The 13,721-nt window shown below is 50.1% G+C and overlaps 3 protein-coding genes across 3 annotated transcripts; 1 reads left to right on the top strand and 2 right to left on the bottom strand.

Annotated features, from left to right (window-relative positions):
* Positions 1-3,934: 3,934 nt before the first annotated feature.
* EI90DRAFT_3289031 (uncharacterized protein) lies at positions 3,935-9,038 on the bottom strand (the record flags this gene model as incomplete). Its single annotated transcript, XM_039067139.1, has 14 exons — positions 8,532-9,038; positions 8,243-8,475; positions 7,792-8,183; positions 7,514-7,737; positions 7,260-7,378; positions 7,015-7,209; positions 6,718-6,943; positions 6,249-6,662; positions 5,770-6,186; positions 5,019-5,719; positions 4,715-4,966; positions 4,474-4,665; positions 4,323-4,418; positions 3,935-4,276 (listed from the first exon to the last, which is right to left on the bottom strand). Exons 1-14 carry the CDS (start codon positions 8,635-8,637, stop codon positions 3,935-3,937), a joined length of 3,909 nt encoding a protein of 1,302 aa, XP_038916734.1. The 5' UTR covers positions 8,638-9,038.
* EI90DRAFT_3015902 (uncharacterized protein) lies at positions 8,968-10,457 on the top strand (the record flags this gene model as incomplete). Its single annotated transcript, XM_039056938.1, has 7 exons — positions 8,968-9,116; positions 9,228-9,271; positions 9,427-9,662; positions 9,805-9,933; positions 10,000-10,091; positions 10,249-10,346; positions 10,390-10,457. 7 exons carry the CDS (start codon positions 8,968-8,970, stop codon positions 10,455-10,457), a joined length of 816 nt encoding a protein of 271 aa, XP_038916733.1.
* Positions 10,458-11,453: 996 nt separating this feature from the next.
* Positions 11,454-12,395, bottom strand: EI90DRAFT_3015901 (uncharacterized protein; the record flags this gene model as incomplete). Its single annotated transcript, XM_039056937.1, has 3 exons — positions 11,454-11,751; positions 11,791-11,922; positions 12,160-12,395. The coding sequence occupies 3 exons, from the start codon at positions 12,393-12,395 to the stop codon at positions 11,454-11,456; spliced, it is 666 nt and encodes a 221-aa protein (XP_038916732.1).
* Between the last annotated feature and the right edge of the window lie 1,326 nt (positions 12,396-13,721).

Raw genomic sequence — 13,721 nt, 5'->3', positions numbered from 1 at the left:
ATGAGCACCGAGCGGCTAATACACTGCAACAACGCAACCATCGTAGAAGACTCAAAGCGTAGGAGAAAACCGTGAATCGAGCCAGAAATAGAGTGTAGGCTAACATGACGTTAAATAAGAGAGCCAGGGCCTGTCTCGGATCCCCTGAATGCTACAACCAAGATATCTGCCACTCGTTCAATGGGAGCCCACAAACTTAACCGGTAAGACATCTCCCCATAATGATAATAGGCAAGACCAGATACTAAGGAGTACTGAGAAGACAGGCCAAACCGGCACCATATCCGGCACTGCAACAGGCACATTCAGGTAGGCTAGAGATGGATGACGAATTCGATCCATTTTCAGCTATGGAACGTTGGCCTGCCATTGGAGAATCCTCAAAGTGCCCCCACTGCGGCGTCAATATCGACGAATATGCAATATTGGCATCGAGATGCATGCAACTGGAGAACGAAGTTCATAGACTTCAAGCAGAGATCTAATTAGGCGCCTGTGCCATTTAAGTTTGTTCTTAATATTTTGTACCTGTCCAGAAGTTACTCCCTCGAGTGTTTTTGCAGGGGAACCGAAATACATTGTTCTGACATATTTCAGCCTCATTGAATTACTATACATCGTGTGTGCAAATGGACAAGAGTTTCAGTCGGAACAGTGTGGCGAGAGCCGCAGCGCGGGTTGAGAACTTCATGCTTGAGCACGGGGATGTACAATGATGAAAGAAGAAAAGAGGGGAAGAACTAACCAGCATATCACGCGGTGAAAGGCGAAGTAGGAGAAAAGCAAGCCAAAAAAGAAACATGTTTTGGGCAAACAGGGGAAATACTAGAAGTAGATGTAAATTAGCACAATGTCATATCCATGCATACCTGACCCCGACCCGACTTCCGGACCTCCACCCTCTTCACCTCCGGAGTCATAACCTACCGCTGCTGTTCCGATACTCACCTTCGGTCCTGGCAACACACCTCCTCCTTACCTCTCACCACCCTCCTACTACTCCGCTCCCCCTTCACAACACCTCCACCCCCCCGTTATCCTCCTACGCTTCCCCCGTCCGCTCCGATACTCACCTTCGGACCTGACTACTCTCCTTTCCGCCACTCCTTCTCCCCTTACCTGTCCCCTCTCTCCTCCCTCCGTCACTCCTCCGCCACCCTTCCACCAAGTTACGACCTTCCACCGCTGTTCCGTACTTCGCACTCGGACACCGCTCGTACCTTACTCCGAGCCTCCGTCATAGTCCCTACCTCGGACTTTGACTCCACCTCGGCCTTAGTCCATTGCATTGGTGACCTCATACTACGTAAACACCATTGCCAATATTCCTCGGACTTCCAACCCTGCCTCCGTAACCTCCGTAAGCTCCGCAACCCCCGAGCTTCGCGGACCGCCTTCAGCACTCTCGCCGCCTGTAATGTATTTCTCGCGTTTTCCCTTCATCCCTATTTGGACTACTGCTTCTTTCTATTCTAGCCAGTTAGTCATCATCCCCACTTCCCCTCATCCTCCTGCCCCTCTGGGCCTCGCCCTCTCTACCTCCTTTCGGACGTATCACAGGTCTTGCCCTATGACCTTCGGTACCGCTCCGCCCCCTCTACCCTTTGTTCCTGTTCGGACGTCTTCGTTCCGATTCAGTCACCCTTTGTTCTCTTTGTGCTTTTGCCCCTTCCATTATATATATCGGCGCTTGTACATACTCGTTTTGGTTTTAGTCCGAAATCGACCTGAAATGCCCCCAAGAGACTTCCTGCTCACCTACTGTGAAATTAAGGACCAAATGGACAAACAGCAATGGCACAGCGCTCCGCTTGAGTCGCTGAGGCCAAGGTCCCTCCACGCTAAGTCTCCGATTCCACTCCGGAGTCGTCCGTTTCCGCCCCATTCTAACACACAATGAACATCAAAGAAAGAGGTAAAGCTGAAGCACACAACGAACAGATGCGAGGGGTCTATTTGACAGGGTTTATCAAATAGGAGGTTCACCCTTTATCGTACTTTGTAAGTGAGGACGAATCACTTAGGTCATTTTACGGAAAGGACACCCTATGGAAAGCAGAGTCAATGCCCAGCACAAGAACATGAGAACACACTATCCATCTCACAGGTTGACTGGCAGAGGACCTGCCACTAGCAAGCTGTCAGGGCACACCCGCCTGACCCGGGTCCACCCGGACCCACCTGGCCACACCACACCCGCTCCCCGCTGTCTATCCCCCTCCCCCCTCCTTCCTCCCTCTCCTCCCCTCTCTTTTCCCTCTTCCTTCCCCTTTCTTTATTTCATTCTTCTCATCTTCCTCTTCCTGTTTATTTCTTTCTATCTACACGGGCCACCTTCCCTTGTATCGATGTACTATTGACCCGTCCGGCCCACACACCCCGGACAGCTTCCTGCTGTGCCCAGCACGCGCACATGCAGCAGATGCTCTCGGGATCCCCCACGGGGACACCCGGATGCCTGCGGCTGCCTCCGAGGATGATGTGGCACCCGTCATGTGACTCAAGCCGCATGTACATAAATGTACCTGAAGTGGGAACCGAAGAAGTAACCTTCTTCTCACATTCTCCACTTCAGGTAAGTAGTATAGTTTTCCCCTTTTAATAATAATAACACATTCTCCACTTCAGCCTGAGTGGCCAGGGACCACTGTCCTGGATCAGGCCCGCCAGTACACATGCCTGCTCCACACCCCGTGACGGCCTCAGTGCCGGACACTACCCCCGGGCCCTCTCGACCCCGGACGCGTCCCTGACACAAGCATGACAACAGAATCAAGGATGATGTATAGCGGGATAGTTTGTGGTGGAGCCACGAAGCTTTATTGGGATGAGGTTGAGCTTCTGAGCATTAGTTAGTGAATGTCGCTGAGGTTTGTCATCCTCTGAAGCACTTTCCTCATAAGATAACAGGTTGTCACCGGGGTAAATGTCTCAGACTGAAAAAGCGTCAGAGTCTTTCCATGCTCGTTGCTTCAGCTTGCGGAGGGGGCTTGTGATGGCGGGCGGTCCCTTGTTTGGGCGGAGCTATCCCAAAGATCGAAGGGCTCCAAATGATTTTGGCTCGATCCTGGTTATCCATATGCCTGGAGCACCTAAATTCGAAATGATCAGTCCTAAGGTTGGGATGGTTAGAGATGCCCTGTTCGTGATGATAAGTATAGGGTCCGCGCCTCTTTGTCAGCATCGTGATATCTGTCTTAAATGGTGAACCGACCCACATCAAACGCAGATGTCTTGACGAGGGGAAAGAAAGGAGGACGTGCTGGATGAAGAACAAGGAGCTTTCGAACTAGTTTGGAGCCTTCAAATGAGGTTACGTTGTGGAGGGAATCAGTAAGGGCTTACCGAGGAGTAACTTCACCCTTCACGCACTTGGTGGTGTTAAACGGCTAAACTAGAGGTGGAGTGACAAGTTTGAGAGTGCAGACATTGAGCAGGCGAGTGACGGTTGGTGCGAATCATGAGGAGGACATCGTTGGCTCAGAAGGCAATTGGGTCTAGCAGCTGCGAGGGAGCTGCAGGATGCTAGTCCAGGATTCACGAGTGAGGAAACACCTTACTAAGAAGAGAGGGAGCGCGGTGCAGCGGAAAACTGAGCGGGCTCTTGACAGCTGTTTGTAAGCGCCACAAAGGATGAGCAATCATGGCTCCATTCTCCATTGGTGGTGGTGCGCGATCCGGCTGGGACAGGTGGTTGTTTAAACAGCTGTCTCTTGCTTTGCGGCGCTGGAAACGGTTCTGGCGTGAATAGCAAGATCCAAATCAACTCACACCCAGCTAGGATTGAGTACAGCGGATCTGATGACTGCGAAAAGGTGAGCAACTTCATACCCGTGAGTTTTTCACGAATCATGAAATGGGACATCTTCGTTGGGAATTCAGTATCTCAGGAGAAAGTAGATACAGACTACGAATCCATCATACATAGACTCCACTAGTCGGTCAAATCTATTTGTTCTTGTTCATCATCCATCACTAATGGGAAGTCCGTGTGATCGATTTCGAGCTCGGAATAATTAACGGGAAATGTTGCGGCCACTTTAGCAGCTCGGCACCGCAGTTCATGAATGAGGTCCGGATCCAGGCTTCTCCAGGTAGGCTGCCAACGCGGTGTCGATGGAGGAAGGGAAAGGATCTGTTGTTTCACCCTATCCCGAAAATTGTCAATGTTCGTGTCTTTCGGCACAGCATCAAGTCCGATGTGTATAGCTTGAATGTCAGCCATGGTCCAAACCCCACAATCATACCCATTCCATTGGCGCGGTTCCGTCTGGGGCTTTTAATATATATGATGTTCACGATTCAGCGAGATGCACACCTACAGTGACTGCTTGAGTGGACCAATTGGACCAGTTGTATCCATGCTCATCATCAGGGTGGATGAACAACCAGGTGGCATTGACTAGTCCCTGAAGTATCTGATGAAAGAGGTATCATTGACACTGAGATGCGGGTTAGAGTTTGGGAACACACTGTAAACACCCACTGTGGACCATGACGGCCTATATGAGCGTTTTGCTGGAGAGGCATGCTGTCAAGATAGCGCAGCTCTCGTTGTTCGAAGTTTACAATGCCAAGCAGCCAGTGACTGTGCTTCCTTGAGTAGCATGGAATTGTCCAAGCGCTTGCGTCAAAAAGATCAGTTCGGACCTTCTTTGTGGCTCGCTGAAGGTTGGTTAGTACAGGGTCCATCGGTGTAAGCATTCCCACATACATCCAACAGGTGAACTGCCATACAATGCCTCATTCCTTCACACTGAGTAGGAAACATGATCACGCGGGGGCGAGTAGTCTTGAGGATATCCCGTAGCTTTTCGTCTGTAAGGTCTTGCAGCATCTCAACGTAGGCATCGATTATTGCTCCATGTATCAGCCGCCGGCGATTGACTGTCAGTAATGCATCAGGGAAGATCGCAATATGTTTGTAATATCTTGCTTTATCTCTTGTTTTGCTCTCATTCACTATCTAATGAGATATCAGTGGCATGAGTCACTGGGGAGCCTGGGAGGATTCTTACTTTTCCGGCGTCTTGAGGCAGAAGCAACTCCATTATTTCCTTCCAAATTTTGGTTGGCTTTTGTTGTTGGATGGACTGGGTGGGTGAACGGATGGCATGGAAGATTGTTGTAATTGGAGGAAGACTTTGGGGACAGGGGTTCTCGTTCCAGAACTTCTCCTCAATACTTTTGTTGCAGCCGGGACTATCTGCATCTCTCAATCTATGAGGAGGAACCAAGTCCGTAAGAGGTTCAGTGTGTGGATCAGGATTGTCAATGGGGTCCATTGTCTCATCGAGTCGTATCTCTGGTTCACCGTCTGAATGGTTTACGGGTATCTCAGGTTCGAGAGTATCGCCTGGGCCACTGCCACTGTCAGTAGAGGGCTCGATATCATCAATATCGTCATTGTCATCCGGCTCTGGGCTCATCCGGATAAGTCCAGTGAGTGCACTTAGTTCATTTGTGACTACAGCATCGTCTTTGGGGTCTATGCCGTGTGTTCCTGAGGATAGAGTTGCAGAACCAGGGGGGGGAAGGCGGAAGGAGGAATACTCCATGGCACTCGGTGCAGCCTGGGGGTCTGAATGTTCTAGGTTTGCAAGCAGGTAGTGTGTCGATGCACGCCACAGATTGACGCAAGGAAATGGTCCGTTCACGATTGCATCACGGCACTTGAGTAACAACTTGAGGCGTAGTTGCCATCGATATTTATAAAGAGCTGGAATCAATGTTAGTGTATTGGTGATTTGTGGGAATTGTAGGACATACAATGAATATCGTCTGTGGTCCGAATCATGGAGTCTACCGACTGGACAATCCAGGTGTGCACGTTGAGTTCCTCTCGAGCGAGCCTAAGCTTTTCTTCCTCAATACGAGCGAGCAACAGCACTGCTACTATGCCATGGTGAACCTGCTGATCGACAATAAAGGCAGGTGGTTTCTCATCCAGGTTCCAGTTGGAAACCCACAGGCTCTCCCACATGTTTGTCCACTGCTCATCACTGGGATCCATGTTAAGCAGTATTTTGATGTCCATTTTGGTGTGCTTCAAAGAATCCGGGAGCCAGGAGGGCCTATCGGAACGCTCAAGGCTGTCAACAAGCTCGTTATATCGCGCGACCTGGTCGGAAATAACACGGGCATGGTCTTTTGCGCTATTGAACACTGAGACCATCTTCGAGTAGCCTATAAGTACCGGATAAGCCTTCAAGCACATCACCATTCACCTCAAATGGGGTTGTGCTTACCAACTTTTGTAACGAGTCGTCCTCCATGCCGTTGCGAGCTTCGAATAGGGTTCATCTCGTCCTGGTACTTGGCTAAGCGGATAAGGATGGCATGTTTGCGGAATCGGGCCAGGATGTACTTCTCCATATAGTCCCTTTCTGTGCTAGACGGATTTCGCGGAGGTTTCAAATCGGACAGGCCAATTTGAGCTGTCAGATCTCGTAGGCGTTGTTGAGATTCATCGTGCAACAACCGTACATGCTGAGCAGCTTGGAAATGTTCGTCAAGATCGATAGGGCTGTGGGACAGTGTTCGCGCCAAGCTAATTCGGTCCAACTCCTTCTTTACAGCATCCAATGCTTCCGAATGTGCTTGCGCTGACCGTTCGGCTTCGAGAAGTCTCGCGAACTTTTTCATTCCGGCTTGGTCATTGTCTAGACCATAACCAGCATAAGTCAACGGCGAACACGGGATTGGAAACAGACATACAAGTTCGAATGGAGAGCTGCAAAGTCTTTTGCTCTTCCCACTGGGATCGAAGGAAAGGAGTTGTGAATCCCCTGTCACTCTCCAAATCTTTAAGAAGATCCATCAGAAGCGCCTCCTCACGGAGAATGGCGGCCAGTTTGGACCTCGCCAATGAAGCAAGACGGTCTCGGCCACGGATCGCAATCTTCTTGATTTTGTGGTCAATAGTTGTGATTTGTTTAGCTGGCTATAGTTTGGGGAGAACCTTGGATAAGATAGGGTTGTCGAACAAACAGTGTTTGGCCTGGTGAGACTCACACTCATTATGCGTTCAGGCGCTATTGTATCAACAATTAAGGACCATAGCCGCTCATTTCCTTCCCCGTTTGACTTTCCGAACCCATTTCGTTTCCAGGGGTGAAATGCAACTTGACAACAGAATTGATGTGCATAGGCATGGAAGACTGAAACGGCGATGCTCAATCTAGGAGCGATTTCGGGAATGAGATTGTACTTTGTTTGTATATCAAGAGGTTGTACCTGAATGCTACGCAAAGTCATACCTTGGCAATTGATCGATCGAGAACACATCCAACATCATACATTAATCCAATGGTGGTGTTTGAGGGTAGTTGGCGGTTGAGTGCAAGGAGCATGGCAATTGAAAAGTGCTGCTGTTCACCTGGAGTGCGTACATCGCAGAGGAAAAGGGGGATATCATGACGGCATACAGTTGCCATCAGACCCTTCGAACAGAATGTATCCATTTTCGAGGCAGTCCATTTTCCATGTTTTGTGGCTCTGTGTGATTCTTCACATTCATCAATAGCACCATCTGGTACAAGGGATGAGGGACGAGATTCTTCCGAACAACCTCTAGATGCAGCTTGTGCATCAGAGACATGGAGGGCAGCTTCCTCAATTTCGGCATCGGTGAGGAATGTACAGGTTTCATTCCAGGGAAGGACCATGTCTCCTCCAACGAACATGTACTGCCTATGTTGCATATTACCATCCATAGCGACGATGACATCAGGACATCTAGGGAAACACTTAGTATACCTGTTCTCGGAGGACATCCATGAGAAGACTAACTCGTTGGCTGAACTACCCCATATCAAACCTCCAAAACATTGGGGGCATCTCGCACGGAGGTATGGGCTGGCGGTGGTGTCGGATGGGTTGCGAATGAGCCTTGCTCGCTCAGGGACCATCGACAGAAGATCCTGTGACGTCTTTGTGAAGGTTGGGATGCTGTGGTCAACAGATACCATGCCATGGGATGTAGCGACCGAAGGATCTCCGTTGTGAGCAGGAACGGCGTGGATGGACCCAGCGGACTCAGCCAGCGCGGAACGCCATAGCGGTGCATCGGGCACCGCAGGGGATGAGGGATGGAGGAATTCTCTCTCCGTTTCAACGTCTACTAAATCACGTAAGGCCTGGAACCAAGTGATCGCCTCACTAAACGACTGGAGAAAAGGGTCCTATATGAACGCCAGATCATGAACGTGCCAATTCCTGACAAATAACAAATGAATCTCACGTTGTGGGTGAACTCATAGCCATTCTCTTGTAACATGGAAAACAAAGCGGCATGAAAGGAGGCAGCCGGGGTATACAAGTCCACATGTAAGGCTGAATACAGCGAAAGGACGTCGAAATGGAAGGCAACTTGAGGCATTACAGGTGACCCCGGAAAGTAGCCAGACTGGATGATGCTAAGCGGGAGAGTATTAGACGGACATTCACAATATTCGAACGTCCGCCACACGGCACCTGGCCCAGGGTCATTGGGTCATTGTTTGTTGAGCGAGATCAGAACGGAAATGTACCTGAGAACGCGATCGTCATGAGCGAATGAAACTGGGGAGACGCATTGCAGTGAGAGCACAGCGATACTGCCGGTGTTTGTAGTTTTCCGTTTCTGTCAAATGACATCTCGCTGGGGGTGGCAAGGGGTATGCGTCCTGCCTTCTTTGCCTCTACTTCTAGATAGATTTCCAGTGCGTTGTGTATTATATCGCGGCGCCAATGGAGCCATGCAGCTTGCTTTTGTGGATTTCATAATGCTCTCTTGGCCCATTTTTGGGAAGCTGACCGCGAAGGTGTAGGGGGCAAGGCAGAGTCTGGGTTTGAAAGAGCGGGTTCTGCGATACCTTCCAGCCAACCTTGAGGTGATGCCTCCCATTTTGGTGATTCCTTTTTTAGAGCCGGCATTGAAGGGGGAGTCGAAACATTGCTGGCATCTGTTGATATTGCATTTCCTACATGATCGTGGCGATTTGGCACTGGCCACCAATCTCTAGATGCGATTCCAGGCCCCCAGCGTTGGGTCATCACGGTGCCACTGGCGTTTGCTATCTCGACACGTCACGATGGCTGGGGAATGGGGACTTCAGCGGTTGGAACGCGCTCATGTCCTTTCTTTTTGGACATTGAGGGTTTGGATTCAGGTGCAGACTGGCCACCAAGGAGATCCACATATTTTTTGGGTTTGCTTAAATTATACGGGTGATACTTTTTTACAGGAGAGGTAGTAAGGCGAGGAATTACAGGCTTATGCCTCGGCATGGTATGTAGCCGTTAAGAGATAGGGTGAACAGAAAAGAACAGGACAGGCTCTTCTCAACAAGTATGCAGCGGTTGCGCGGCTAGTCTAAGATATACTCAGTCAGCTGCACATTCAGTCAGTGTGTGTAGCTGTGGCGCATACCAATAGGCAAACAGGGCAATTGGTGGGCAGTGGAGCAGTGGTATGGCGCTGGAACTATCAAATATGCAGTGGGGCACACGTCGGTCGGATGGGAGCCCCAGTCGAATTGTACCGTTTCTCTCAGCACTTGGGCGCTGGATGGGGTGCGCATAGTATCCAGATGAAATGTGAATACGGGCTCGCTAAGACGGACTGGATAAAGGGTGGCGCGCAACACGGGGTAGAGGGTGGCGAGGAATTTAACGAGATTGTTAGCCCTCAATGACGGGGAGAGAGGGGCGTAGCGTTGGAACTACTCTTATAAAGGTATTTGCTACGGGGTATGGAGTACACGGGGTAGGCCGGTGGCGAGCGCACGGTGTTCTTGTCTAATTGCACCGCCGTTTCTCAAGTCGCTCAAGCACAGGGTTTCGGGCGCGTGGTGCACAAGTGGCGAATGTGAATACGAGTCCACTAACACGGATTGGATGGCACAATTGGTGGGTGCAGAAGGTCGAGGGTGGCAGAAGGGTAAGGTTGAGGTTCGTGTCTGATCGCACCGTTTGGCACGTCATGTAAGCGCCGCTTGGTGTGCGAGTGATGTCCAGAAAGCCAAACCTGAGTACGAGACCACGAATAAGGATTGGACGAATCGACAGTACACAATCCGGGGCAGGGACAATGTCCACCGAGTGGGGTTGTTAGTGCCGTTTGATGTTAAAAGACGATGCGCAAAACGTTTGCTGCGGTGCCAGGAATGCCTAACCACAGGCAGTGAGACTTGCGGGCCCGTACACGAGTAACGCTGAACTAGAAGTTTGGATATCGGCGCGTGATGTAATGCACCGTTTGGGTAGAAGAGCTGATTGGGGGGGGTATGAATGTCGAGTGTACTGCGCAGGATTAGAACGGGAGGTTGGCGTTGCAGGGGGTGGGCAAGAAGACCAAGATGACCGTGAGTGCCAGCGGTGTTGAATACAACCTCTGGCCCTCGTCAGTCAAATATCTTCACGGTAACCGTGATTCACTAGCGATGCGCAAAGCACCTCTAGTCGTCTGCGGTTAAAGATGAAGAGAAGAGCCCTCAATGATATCTAGAAAGTTTTTGTTAGCTGCAACGCCGAGAGCAAACAGGGAGAACACTAACCGGAAATGGAGTTTTCTATGAGCGCAGAGATGGCCGACAGGGCTGGAAAGGATTGTGTGTGGCAACCCTGAGCTGTGGAATGGAGTACAACGTTTACATGGCACGATGTCAAAGCTGGGTGGGATCGATAGATTTTGGGCGCTTACGGGACGCGTGGACGTAGAGCCGCGATCAGAGGTTCAACTCGTACCTATATGGCTGTAGTAATATAAAGGATCGTGTGTGGCAACCTTGAGCTGTGGAACGGTGGATGGTAAAGCTGGGTGGGATCGACAGATTTTGTGGGCGCTTACCGGGACGTGTGGATGTAGAGCCGCAATCAGGGTTGAAGTCGTATCTATAGTGTAACATATGTTATGCTGGCGTTAATTGACGCGCACATCACCTACAACGGCGCTAACGAGTGTGATGGAGCAGGTGCCTCGGCTTTGGCCGGACGGCCGTTTGGAGGGACATGCATACCCCACGATTGTATTGGTTCCCACGGGGATGAGTGTGGTCAAAACGGGTCAATATGTAGTAGACAACTATTTGCAAATTCACGCACACATCACTCGCCCTGACAACCTAAGTTGAACACAAACAATGCTCACACGGATCAAACACCCCCCCTGTTATTGACGTAACGCTTAGCGGTACACTCGTGTTATAACGAAGGGACCTGAGGTAAGACCAAGAGATGATTATTAAGCCTAGCTAATGTACTACATCGGGGCTATGCTACAGGTCGACTGGCGCACGGATACTCGGGGAGGCGGTGTCGGAATAGTGGGAGGCTAATCGATGACATAGCGTCAGATGTGGGATCGCTAGCATGACTTGGATTCCAACACTGAGACCACTGAATCCACCTCAACGCTGACTTTACATAACGGGCTCCCACTCTCTGTTGACATATTTTTGGCTGCACTTTATTCATTGAGGACTCAATGCTTGGGAGTGCGCAAGTGCCCCGCTGGCGCAAGGTGACTTAGGGTTCACAACTTTTCCCTGATATTTCGTTTTTCGCAGTGACGTCATTTCTGCGTGAGGCTCATCTCGGAGCCGGTACGCCCACTTCAACCCTCTGCTTGCTACTGTACTGCCGCTTCCAGGGTCTATCCTCCAATAGAGAGCTGGGTGTGTTCCTAATCTTTCGCTGGCGTCTATGCTGGGCCTCCTCTGGTGGAACAATTGGAGCGGTCCGAACCATATCTCCCCCAATACAACGTGCCTATGGGCGTATTGAAATCTCAGAGCCTATTGAATAGACTTTAAGTTCTTTGCGGAATTCTCGCCGGCGCAGGAGCAGGTAGCAAGGTTTCCCGTGGCAGCATCGTTGTTGAAGGCGCTGCTAGCTGAGCGCTTCTGGTGGGAAGAACCCGAGTACCACTGATGCCTCCTTCTTGAGACAACAGTTTGATGCTGAGTGTTGTCAAGGATATATTTGAACAGTAACTGGCAGACACATCATATCATGCTCACACCAGTCCTGGTGCGTCAGGGATATAACCCTATTGTGCTCATGTGGTCAGACATAGGGGCAATCGCAAGTGCGACTTCGATCCAAGTCATGCCTGGGGTATGACCGTCTGAAGTTGAGTTGCACCTACTGGTCAGGTAGCTGCGACATTCACATCACTCTACAACCTCATGCCAACAGTCGGCAAGGTCTCTACTCTTCTTGGTGGCATAGAACAAGGTCTGCCAATTTGAAACCCTAGTAGTTTGGATCGTTATCCCGTGTGTCCTAATGCGCCGCCCGTCTTCTTCTTCAAATGGATCGTCGGAGATATCGTTCTCCTCTCCGCTGGATCGTCCTAATATGGCACATCTATTAGCGCCTGGTCTTTCGATCTCTTCTGGGTCAGCATACATGTCTTCCGGCCATTGGTCTAGCAGTTGCAGTGGTAGAACGCTCGCCCAAAAGTGGTTCTACATTATGTAATACGGAATTTCCTACGATGTTGATATGAGTGGTGCCTCTGTTCAACCACGGCCACAAGAGTTCTTGATCATCACTAGTATGCCTTTATGCAACAAATGAGTTTTATTTTACTGTTCATGTTATCGTATCTTAGATCCGTCACTTTTGATGTCTACGTTGGTTTTAACTTCGGTTCTGCCACATCTACGACATTCTCTGCCACGGGAGATCTCCTCTTCATTGAGAGTCGTGATCGCCCGCATCAAGGAGATCAATGCATCGTCGGTTCTGACGTTACCGTCAGGCTGGACAACAAGTGAAACCGGTTTACGCTAACAGAGGCGGCGAATACCAAGTAGAGGGAGATGACCAGTGGCGCACTGTTCACCCTTAACATACTTAGTTGCTTGGATGGATTATAATGGTTGACGCTAATGCAGGCAGGACCCTGCGACTGTGTGGATTCTGTTATACTGGGGCGGGCACCTATGATGGAGATGAACGAATCTTGTTGACACATCCGGAGTTTCTCGATGAAACTACGGCACCAACTGCTAAACGAGACATATAGTTCCTCGGTTTAATGGCTGGAGAGGTAAGGTTTCATTTTATGAAGACGCAGCACTCTCGCCCACAACGTGCGAGGATCAGTGCATAAATTATGGCACGATTATTCGCCTGACTGATTCACGCACGGCTCAAAATCCGGTGGCAGGCACAGAGCATTAATATTCTATCGACATACCACCACTGTTCAGACCCAACGAAGCGCAAGTTAGACTGGAAGACCCACATAGTCAAATCCCACACGCACATACATATCGGGAATACTACCCAGCTAAAAAGGAACTCATCAAATCAAAATCAAAAAGCCACGGGCAAGGGCCAACACCCCAGAAAACTTAGCAGCGGAATTTGATTTACGCAAGAGAGGGGAGGAACAAGCAGGTGAGAGAGAGCGAGACGCGTGCGCTTATCATGAGCCGCAAGGCAACCAACCTCACGACTCAAATCTTGTATGTACGGTCGATTCAGAACCACGGTCACAACCATGCCAGTTACAACCAACACCAGTCACAACTAAGCATGCGCTCCATGTCCGCCCGTCCAAAGTGTTTGCATTCGTGTTCAAGATAGCGCAGGTAGCGGTTCCCCTGATCAAATACTTCATACTTGCAGAGCCGCTCAAGTGGTGAGAATCTATGCATTCCCCACCTCCAACCTTGTTGAACCCATCTTGACATGGCCTTCCTTTTAAGTGTAAATAGCTCAAGAGT

The sequence above is a fragment of the Cantharellus anzutake genome (genome assembly GCF_015039405.1).
Source record: "Cantharellus anzutake strain C23 chromosome Unknown EI90scaffold_20, whole genome shotgun sequence".
Taxonomy (NCBI): Eukaryota; Fungi; Basidiomycota; class Agaricomycetes; order Cantharellales; family Hydnaceae; genus Cantharellus; species Cantharellus anzutake.
This window is presented reverse-complemented; position numbering and strand designations above follow the sequence as displayed.